Source organism: Oncorhynchus mykiss, chromosome 1 (assembly GCF_057628025.1).
Source record: "Oncorhynchus mykiss isolate SJ-2025 chromosome 1, ASM5762802v1, whole genome shotgun sequence".
Taxonomy (NCBI): Eukaryota; Metazoa; Chordata; class Actinopteri; order Salmoniformes; family Salmonidae; genus Oncorhynchus; species Oncorhynchus mykiss.
The window spans coordinates 14,606,190-14,617,500 of NC_143022.1; the positions used below are offsets into that span (position 1 = coordinate 14,606,190).

At 42.6% G+C, this 11,311-nt stretch overlaps 1 protein-coding gene across 1 annotated transcript in view; it reads right to left on the bottom strand.

The window, feature by feature from the left end:
• Positions 1-5,565: 5,565 nt before the first annotated feature.
• The window catches only part of LOC110538411 (fatty-acid amide hydrolase 1), a 16,651-nt gene continuing 10,905 nt past the window's right edge, over positions 5,566-11,311 (bottom strand). Inside the window, exons 10-15 of the mRNA XM_021625264.3 lie at positions 10,905-11,004; positions 10,490-10,533; positions 10,347-10,386; positions 7,347-7,455; positions 6,813-6,958; positions 5,566-6,346 (exon numbers count right to left, since the gene is read on the bottom strand). Coding sequence (XP_021480939.2) covers positions 6,224-6,346; positions 6,813-6,958; positions 7,347-7,455; positions 10,347-10,386; positions 10,490-10,533; positions 10,905-11,004 — 562 coding nt within the window. The 3' untranslated portion in view covers positions 5,566-6,223. The remainder of the gene's footprint in view (positions 6,347-6,812; positions 6,959-7,346; positions 7,456-10,346; positions 10,387-10,489; positions 10,534-10,904; positions 11,005-11,311) is intronic.

Genomic DNA, 11,311 nt, shown 5'->3' on the forward strand with positions numbered 1-11,311 from the left:
GGAAGGTTTCCATGAGCTCTTTGATGTGTATCTGGGTAATGTGCTATTAGGAGGGATTTTCCTCGTTGACAGCTCAGAGAATGTGTGGATGGAATTGCGATGCCAGCGGTCTAAGAGAATGCTGGAAACAGGATTAGGCTCATATTCTGGCAGCGCCTGTCACTTCATCAATGGGCTAAGGTTCCCTGGGTGACAGCCCTCTTTCTCTGCCCAGCTAAAACCTTTAGTGGGCCCATAAAGGGAGTGAAAGAGGGGGGGGGAAACAATGATTAAATGAATGGTGCGCTATTATTTGGGTTGTGCTGGGACTGTGCTGGGATCAGGGGGGTATTGTGTTGGGAGGTCTAAGGGGCATGGATTTGGAGGAAGGGGTGGGGGGAGGAGGGGGTACTGGGTGAATGACTGGAGTCTGGGAAGTTATGCTGCATTCATAACATCTCGTAAATTGGTAAATACCAACAAGCGACTAGGAAAAATCTACTTGAACACCCCTCAAACGGGTACATTCTAGTGGGAAACATATCTATCATCTCTGAGCGTTGACTTCTCCCACATGCTAAACTCTGACATGACATATTAAAAGGAAATGACCTACATAACAGCATTTTTGGCAGTTAAATGCAACAAAATATTATTTATAAAAACAATCCATTCTGAATGTTTAACACTATAAATCATTTACGAGCATGACAGCTGTACTTTCAGTTCATGGTTGACGCAGCTTGTTTGCCCTCAGCGTTCAATGAGTTCAAAGCCTGTGAAGGCACAACAGCCTGTGAAGGAACAACACATTGCGCACAGTTTACACGCAGTATTTCCAGTTTCCCCGGTGCCGCATTACACATGCATGCACGCACAAAAACACAGACCCAATCCATTGGCTGTTCATAAGGGAGGGCTGTTACACTGATGCTATCGGACAGGGAGGAGGCATGGCAGTGTCCCCATAAGGAGAAACCGCAGAAGGTGTATGGTGAAGAACAGTGTCCTGTGAGTGTTGACTTCTAGTAGAACATTCCCTTGTATCCAACTGTATCAATCATGCATGTAATACATTTGTTGTTGAATGATGAATAGTTTCATACACGTAGTTGTCTGAGCTCTATAGTGGTCTGAATAATCCAGTGATCTCTATAGTAAAATCACTGATGTTTGGTCCATTCGGGAAAGTCAGTAGCAACCAATTAGATGAGTTGAGTATACAGATGTAGGATCTGAATTTGATCACCCTATTGCAGGAGAACTTTCCTGCAATGCATGTCCTACACCTTCAACGTGTAAGGAAGTTAAAAAAAAGGTTTCTGAAGTTCGTATTTTCCACTGATATTTCAGACTTGATTTTTTCCTTACGAATGCATTAACCTCTACAAAAATGTCCATTAAATTATAAAACCACATTTCCTGTTGCTGCAGGATTATTTTCCTGCTGTAGCAAACAAGCTCAAATTATGATCCTATGTCCGTACTCAACTAGATGGTTTGTGTTGAATTTACTCAGATCGTTTACTTGATGGGGTGTTTCTGCATATGACTAGAGGAAATAGAATAGTTCATATAACAAACAATGAACAGACTATATAAAAATATGTTTAGTCAAAAACACCGGATAGATGCAGTGAAATGTGTTGTTCTAAAGGGTCTGCCATAGTAGTAAGGTTCCCCTGGAGACAATTAGGGTGAAGTGCCTTGCGGAAGGGCACATTGACAGATTTTCAACATTTTTTCCCCCCAGGTTGTCGGCTCAGGTATTCGAACCAGCTTCCTTTCGGATACTGGTCCAACTCTCTAGGCGTTAGACTACCTGTCTTCATATGCATATGAATGCATTCACAGCCATGACTGCAGGATTACTTCACAGACTTCTCCGCTGAGAATGAGAAAAGTCACCATGACAGGGGTCAAAGGTTAGCGATGCTCCATTCAGCACCACCCACTCTCCACCCGCAAGGACCGGGTCCATATGCCTGGGACTCTTTGCCAGTGAACTTCTCTCTACATAGTTCTCCTTGTTTAACACTAATGCTATCTGAATATACAACCACTTTTGTTATAAAGACACAATCCCACACATGACCACTTGTTTGCATTCAGCACAGGTCCTTAGAATTAGAACATCTTAGTTACTGAGGAGGATCGGATGCTGACTCTCAGCACAACTCACTCAAACTCCATTAATTTGTTTCCTGACTTAATTTATTAAAATACAAAATTCAGACTTTGAACGTTACATGATGTAAAACACGGCACACCGGATGTATTTCTGCCTGCTTGAACAGCAATAGCTGAGATAAATATGAAAACAGGAAATGACCACAGGGAATCGATAGAACGTCGCACAGAGATGCACAAAAACGACATGACATTAAAAAAGGGTGAATCTTTCCATTAAGCAAGATCAGCCCAAAACAAGTCTACAACCTCTCCTCACAACTTAACCTCACAAGCCTGGACTTAAAGCCATGACTTCAAGGACAGAAGAACGTCAAAATGTTACTAATGTTAGGCCTGGTTAAGGTCAGGGTATGGGCTGCTACTACTTTCCTAGACCTGCTACTATTTCCCCTTTAAAGCAGGGGTCCAACTCAATTTCTGGAGGGCTGTACGTCTGCTGGTTTTAGTTACGTCCTTTCAATGTGTTCAATTAAGACCTAGACAACCAGGTGAGGGGAGTTCCTAACTAATCAGTGACCTTAAAAACCTCTCTGGGATGTGGGACAGTAGTGTCCCACTTGGCCAAAAGTTAGAGAAAATGCAGAGCGCCAAATTCAAATAAATCACTATAAAAATCAAACTTTCATGAAATCACACATGCAAGATAGAAAATTAAAGCTACATGTGTTGTGAATCCAGCCAACATGTCAGATTTCAAAAAGGCTTTTCGGCGAAAGCAAACGATGCTATTATCTGAGGATAGCACCTCCACAAACAAAAGAGAGAAAACATTTCAACCCTGCAGGCGCGACACAGACAAGAGGTTTTTGGCATCGTAAAGGTGCAACCATTCAAAGACTCAATCAAGGACACTCAGTGACAGTTGTGGTTGCTTTGTGTGATGTATTGTTGTCTCTACCTTCTTGCTCTTTGTACCATGTTTTGTGCTGCTAACATGTCATGAAACACAGGATGGTAGCAGCCTTGTGTTGCTGCCATGCTACATTGTTTTCTTCGGTCTCTCTTTATGTAGTGATGTGTGTTTTGTCCTATATTTTAAATTGTGTGTTTTATTTTTAATCCCAGCCCCCATCCCCGCAGGAGAGCTTTTGTCTTCTGGTAGGCTGTCATTGTAAATAAGAATGTTCTTATCTGACTTGCCTAGTTAAATAAAAGTAAAATAAATAAATAAATACACACAAAGCCATGCTCCGTTTGTTTTTATGACATCGGCTTTGGTACAGCTGTCTAATAAGAATTGCCTAGTTGCCTTGTCTGTTCTAACAATTCTCTCAGGCAAAGTATAATGATTCAAGTGATTGCTCGTGATGCGCGCCCCTCAAACTATACAAATGTAACATCCTGAGCGTACCAGACTTGAAACAACGATACAGACGTAGCTGTGCCATTCAATGTATTATATGAGCGGCACTGGTGCTCCAAAGTCAAAATTCCACAGGTCACATTTATAAGTGTGTGTTCCCAAAAATAATCAATAGAATTTTTGTTTGCTGCACACCTGAGAGTTCCTCAAGGTGCCACTGCACATCGGTTGAAAACCACTGCAATAGAGCATCACCAATACCAACTGATCCTAGACCTGCTACTGGGCCAACTTCTCCTACGGAAGAACCAACAAGACTCCCTCCACCAGCAGCGCATAGTAACTCCCAGGTCTGCTCACCAGTTTGAAACAATACTTTCACAATACGGCGTAAGGAGTTCGATTGTTGGCCGACAAGTTCTATAATTCTCAGAATTACAGACTAGCACGCAAAAGCTAAATCCTGCTCTGAAAAGTGGATGAGCCGGCCTGTATCTACAGGCTTCACTAGTGGCTCCTCAGCTTTGTACGGCCGAGATGCTCTTCTTTCTCCCCCTGACTTGGATGCTAATCCTGACACGCACTGTCTGCATTTTTGACTGTATGTGTTTAAGCGCATTTGCAGAGCATTTATCTCCCCAATGTAAACCAATTTGGCTAAAAGGGCTGCATGCCAAGCATGCCGCCAGACGGAAGATAGGGAAAACTCTCAAACCTAGCAGATTGTGCAAGAGGTGCAAGTGATGGTGAGGTAGTGAGAAGAGAGGGAGGGGAGGACGAGAGGAAGGGGGGGGGGGGTTGATGAACACCTGAAAGCAGCAGAAAAAGGGAAGTGGAACAAACTTAAAAAATAAATAAGTGTCCTCTTGTCCAGAGGGGAAGCTTTTCAACGTTGGAATAGTGGCTCTTAAAACCACTAGAATCTGGATCACGGAATTGTTGAGTCACAGAATCTTAGGAAATCATTCAGAACTCTCGGCTAATCCCGTCACAGAGAGATTTTCAGGCAAATACTTTCAAGATATCCCAGCCCCTATGCAAGAAGAAGCACAGTGCCTGGGCTGGTGCATTGAAAAAAAGCTCCCTTGTGCCACTCCATGTACACCTGTGTCAGCTGTTTGGTAATCTCCCCCATTCTGCTCCTACTCCCTCCACATGCTCCCTCTTCTGATTGGAGAGTAATGGTGGTTGAAATGGACCAAAGTCCTAAAAGCTGCCAATCTCACTCTGATGTCCCTTTGGAAGTGGCTTTCAGGTCTCAGAGGCAGAACTCAGCACTTTTAACATGCAGGAGCCAGGAGTCATGTTGCGACAGACATGACCTGCGAGTCTACGGCACTAGAAAGACCACAGGGCTCCTTCGTCCCTGAAATGGCACATTAAGACAGAATCATATTAGTTTAGTTGGTGCGATAGTGTTTTTTGGGGTGTGAATGGGTTGTTATGGCTTTTGAAGTACCTGATTTCATAGCCTGAGGTTTCTGTAAATGAGGTGTTTGGACCTCTAACCACTGGGCCATGACATGAGGACCCTGCTAGATTGTCTGATATGTTGTGTTTTCTTGGTCTGGAGCCAGGTAAAACCACAGTTGAATGTTGAGCTCTAACTTTTCTCTAACTCTTGTTGGAAAACTCCCCAGTAGTACAGTGTCCATATCAGGACAGCCTTAGTCTCAGTCCTGCTGAGATGTACAACGTACCTCAGGATTCAGTCTGAGTAAATGCCGTAAAGGTGTTTGTCCAACCATGCCCAGACCATAGGTTGATCATCAGTACAGGGTTGTTATTAGCAGAATGTGTGATGTGGTAGCAGGTACTTCTACCTCTGAGCATGATAGTAGGGAACCACTACAGGAGCTATATTAAAAACACACAAGTCATTAACTACAATCAGCTAACATTATTAAAACAATGACATCATCCTGATTACAGTTTGAAGTCAAGCGTTTAAGTAGAACAATTTGAATGTTGTGAGAGAGAGAGAGTGTGTCACTGTAGGTAAGAGACCCGTGTTTGGAAGACACTTGACCTCAACATGATAAATGTGCTCATTCCTAAAGCTTGCACACAAGAACGGAATCACAGAGGGCTATATTAAATAATTGTTTAATTTGAGATACGAAAAACAGACATTTACATTTTAGTAATTTAGCAGACACTTATCCAGAGCGACTTACAGTTCGTGCAGTCATCTTAAGATAGCTAGGTGGGACAACCACATATCACAGGCATAGAAAGGACATTTTTCCTCAATAAAGTAGCTATTAGTAGAGTCAGAGCTAGAAGTCAAATTCATTTTCCTATATAATGATAAATGCATATGTTGATTATAATTGACAAATACCAAGTAATGTCGTACTTCATTAGGGTTTCCTTACATTATAAGTGTGGGGGGGGGGGTTTAATCAACTGAGGTAAACATAATTTTTCAATTTCCTTGAGTGTGTAAGAAAAATATTACTTCCCATGTACTTCAATTACTATTTAAAGGTCTGGTGCGCTGATAGCAGCCAAGAACGACCCTTAGTGTTTCTCAGTGCACTTGAATCAGTCTTCACTCCAATCTGCTTTCTTAGACATTTAGGATTACCTGGGCGAGGGGGCCTACTCAAGTTACGTCGCATCACAAGAACAATGTTATATTGAATTTTCACTACTTCTAAAACCCAGTAACATTTATGTACATAAATGTTTTAACTGTTTGATCAAACAGGTCCCCGTTACCATCTCTCCCTCTCCGTCGACCTCTCATTTCTTATCCTCTCTGACCAGCATCTCAACCTCTCTCATGAATCGCAGACAGAGCTCATCCTGCCAGGGCAGGGCCACACACTGGACGGCCACAGGAAGCCCCTCTCCACCAGTCACTGCCTGTAGACACACACAGCATGCCAAACACATTAGTCCCAACAAATGATGTGCAGATCAGGGCCCGTACTCATAAATCGTTTAATCAGAGTAGGAGTGCTGATCTAGGAAGTTGCCCACAGTCCATCCCTAGTAATCTAAAAGGCTAAACTGATCCTATATCAGCACTCCTTCTCCGAGACACTTTTTGAACATGGGCCCAGTGATCTGATCTCTGCAACACAACAACCAGGACCTCCATCTACTGGTTAAATGTGGAACTGCAGCCTAAGATTCACAGGTTAGTAGCTACATGAAGACATACATTAATGAACAATTATGAGACCATAGTGTTGTATCATATGCTTAGGCTACAGGTTGTGCCAGCTGAAATGGGTAGAATGGCCACTTCAAGTCAAGATGTAAATATATTTGGAAAGGGCTAAATGTACTGTAAATATTTTAGGAGGAAGAGTTTGTGACTGACTACCTTTTTGTAGAGCTTGTCCCAGAGGTCCCCATAGTTTCCCTTGTAGTGCCTGAGTTCTTCCTCATCCTCTGCTGTAACCGTGGAGACAGGAACCACCCCAGCAGGGAAGTTAAGGAGATTGTAGATAACAGTGTAGGTGAGTGTACCTGGAAAGAGAGAAGGAGAAACAACCTAATCACACCACTATCTTGTTACGCATTGGAAAATATGGCATGATTAAGTCAAAAGAAAAGTCTCAAACCCCCAAAGGTTAAGTGAATCTTTGAGTGACTCCTAAGTAAATTATACAAGTGGCTTTGGACAACAAAATCAACTCTAAGCAAAAACAGTTAACTTCCTATGCTATAAAAGACAAACCTAAACCCCATTTCATAAGGTGTTAATTTGCCACAGAGAGGAGAGGTGGGTACAGACTGGTAAGCTAGCCACAGAGAGAGGAGAGGTGGGTACAGACTGGTAAGCTAGCCACAGAGAGAGGAGAGGTGGGTACAGACTGGTAAGCTAGCCACAGAGAGAGGAGAGATGGGTACATACTGGTAAGCTGGCCAGGGTAATTATGGATGTAGGCTGGACCAACCATGGGACACAGCAGCACATCCAGCTCACACCTCCTCCACTCTGCAATCACCTCATGTATGTAGTCCTTAGAGAACAGATAGAGAGCAACATTTCCCTCAGAACATTGAAGCTCACAGCCTTCTCACCAAAGCTAGATGTGTTTCCCAGAACAAAAATATAAAACGCAACAATTGCATATATTTTACTGAGTTACAGTTCATATGAGGAAATCAGTCAATTGAAATAAATTCATTAGACCCTAATCTATGGATTTCACATGACTGGGAATACAGATATTCATGTTGGTCTCAGATACCTTAATAAAAAGGTAGGGGCATGGATCAGAAAACCACCATTTGCCTCATGCATCTCCTTCACATAAGAGTTGATCAGGCTGTTGATTATGGCCTGTGGAATGTTGTCCCACTCCTCTTCAATGGCTGTGCGAAGATGCTGGATATTGGAACACACTGTCGTACACGTCGATCCAGAGCATCCCAAACTCGCTCAACAGGTGACATGTCTGGTGAGTTTGCAGGCCATGGAAGAACTGGGACATTTTCAGCTTCCAGGAATTGTGTACAGATCCTTGCGACATGGTGCCGTGCATTATCATGCCAAAACATGATGGGTATGGTGGCGGATAAATGGCACGACAATGGGCCTCAGGACTTCGTCACGGTATTGCTAAGCATTCAAATTGCCATTGATAAAATGCAATTGTGTTCATCGTCCGTAGCTTATGCCTGCCCATACCATAACCCCACTGCCACCATGGAGCACTCTGTTCACAACGTTCATATCAGCAAACCTCTCGCACACACAACGCCATACACGTGGTCTGCAGTTGTGAGGCTGGTTGGAAATACTGCTAAATTCTCTAAAACATTGGAAGCAGCTTATGGTACAGAAATTAACATTATCTGGCAACAACAACAACTGGTGGATATTTTTGCAGCCAACAGGCCAATTACACGCTTCCTCAAAACTTGAGACATTGGTGGCATTCGTTTGTGTGACAAAACTGCACATTTTACAGTGGCTTTTTATTGGCCAAAGCACAAGGTGCACCTGTGTAATGATCCTGCAGTTTAATCAGCTTCTTGATATGTCACACCTGTCGGGTGGATGGATTATCTTGGAAAAAGAGAAATGCTCACTAATAGGGATGTAAACAAATTTGTGCACGAAGTACATTAGTGCCTAGTTTGAGAAACAGACGCCTCACAAGTCCTCAACTGGCAGCTTCATTAAATAGTACCCGCAAAACACCAGTCTCAACATCAACAGTGAAGAGGCGACTCCGGGATGCTGGCCTTCTAGGCAGAGTTCCTCTGGCCAGTGTCTGTGTTATTTTGCCCATCTTTTCTTTTTATTGGCCAGACTGAGATATGGCATTTTCTTTGCAACTATGCCTAGAAGGCCAACACCTCAGAGTCACCCATTCACTGTTGACGTTGAGACTGATGCTTTGCAGGTACTATTTAATGAAGCTGCCAGCTGATAATGGGCCTCTGTATGCATATGTAGATATTCCATTTAAAAAATGATTGCCGTTTCCAGTTATAATAGTCATTTACATGATTAACAATGTGAACTGTGTTTCTGATCAATTTGATGTTATTTAATGCATTTTTTAATTTTTTTTTCAAAAACAAGGAAATGTCAATGTGACTTCAAACTTAGTGTACATATTAAAACAGTAGTGTACATATTACCTCAACTAACCGGTGCCCCCACACATTAACTCTGTACCGGTACCCCCCTGTGTATAGTCTCGATAGTGTTATTTTATTGCTGCTACTTTTTACTATTATTTCTTATTCTTATCCGTATTCTTTTTGTGTTGTCTTGGCTGTGTGCTTAGGGTCGTTGTTCTGTTGGAAGGTCCTGAGCGCTCTGGAGCAGGTTTTCATTCAGGATCTCTCTGTACATCTTTCCCTCGATCCTGACTAGTTTCCCAGTCCCTGCCGCTGAAAAACATCCCCACAGCATGACGCTGCCACCATCATGCTTCACCGTAAGAATGGTGCCAGGTTTCCTCCAGATGTGACACATGGCATTCAGGCCAAATAGATCAATCTTGGTTTCATCAGACCAGAGAATCTTGATTCTCCCTGACCAAGGCCTTTCTCCCCCGATTGCTCAGTTTGGCCGGATGGCCAGCTCTAGAAGTCTTGATGGTTCTAAACTTCTTCCATTTAAGAATGGAGAGCACTGTGTTCTTGGGGACCTTCAATTCTGCAGACATTTTTTGGTACCCTTCCCCAGATTTGTGCCTCAACACAATTCTGTCTTTGAGCTCTACGGACAATTCCTTCGGCCTCATGGCCTGGTTTTATGCTTTGACATTCAAATGTGGGATGTTATATAGACAGGTGTGTGCCTTTCCAAATCATGTCAAATCAATTGAATTTACCACAGGTGGACTCCAATCAAGTTGTACAAACTTCTCAAGGATGATCAATGGAAACAGGATGCACCTGAGCTCAATTTAAAGTCCCATAGCAAAGGGTCTGAATACTTCTGTAAATAAGTAGTTTAAAAAATATATATATAAATTAGCAAAAATGTACTTCCGCTTTGTCATTATGGGGTATTGTATGTAGATTAAGGAAAAATAACATTATTTAAACCATTTTAGAATAAGGCTCTAACATAAAAAAATGTGGAAAAAGTTGAGGGGTCTGAATACTTTCCCGAATGCACTGTATATAACAAACATAATATTGTCTATGACTTGTTCAATCGAATGCAACATAATTTTTAATAGACAAAGATATCAAGGTGTGAAATAATATTTATATGGCCTATGTAATCAAAACAAAAATAGTAATTGTGCACACGCATGAAAGAGTCGCCCACAAAAGAGTTTTCTGCTGCGGCCGTCACTGTAAAATATAACTCATGGTGCGGTCACTTCGTTGACCTCTAGACTGATATGTGAACCACACCGATTACCAAATGTATACCTACTTCCACATCCGCGTGATGTCTCCACAGGTCTTGCACGGAGCTGGTGAAACAGGAAATGGAGTAATTCATTATGGTTACTTCTGTATTTCATAAACACTGTTACTAATAGAAACCTGGAGAACAGGGCTGATCAGACAGCTCACCCAACTCCACGCAGGCTATCCAGAGAGGCAGCGATGCGGGGAAACTGAGGGAGGAAAACGTGTCAGAAATATTCCCAGTCGACCAAATTCTCCAGCACTTTAGACCAAATGCAAACTACTATTCACACCCTTATACCCCTGTTAACTGCTGAGGGCAGGTGCACGTCATTTGGCGGATGTATGACCCCTATGTATCTATACTGAATTTCCTTAAGCCCCCAGAAAGTATTTAGAATTGAAAAATGCCTGTGGAATATAATCAAAACCAAAGCATTGATGCTACAGTTTCATTAATTGAATATGAAGAAGAAAGACGCACTCCTCCACAGGAGTTACAATGACGCAGAACTGTGAAGGAGTCATTGGGCGGGGGAATGGGTTCTCCATGGGTTCTCCAACCTTCCCCTTCACTTACTATAGGCTTGAGGAGAATGGAGAGGATTTTATTCACAGTGCGAGGCAGACTGTAGGGGATAATCTGATCCCTGAGACACGGGTCAACAGGCCCCCCTTTCCTGAAATAACACACAAAACAGAGATTCTTTCATTGACAACATATTTTAGTGTACTGGATAGTTCATTTCACTCCCAGGGACGTTCATTGGGGTAGTTTTGCTAAACTCGTTGGGATTACCAGGGTCATGTTCATTAGGCCCAAAATGGAAGTAAACAGGTTGAAACAGGGAACAATAACATTTTTATTTAACTAGGTAAGTCGGTTAAGAACAGATTCCTATTTACAATGACGGCTTACACCGGCCAAACCCGGACGATGCTGGGCCAATTGTGCTCCGCCCTATGGGACTACCAATCACGGACGGT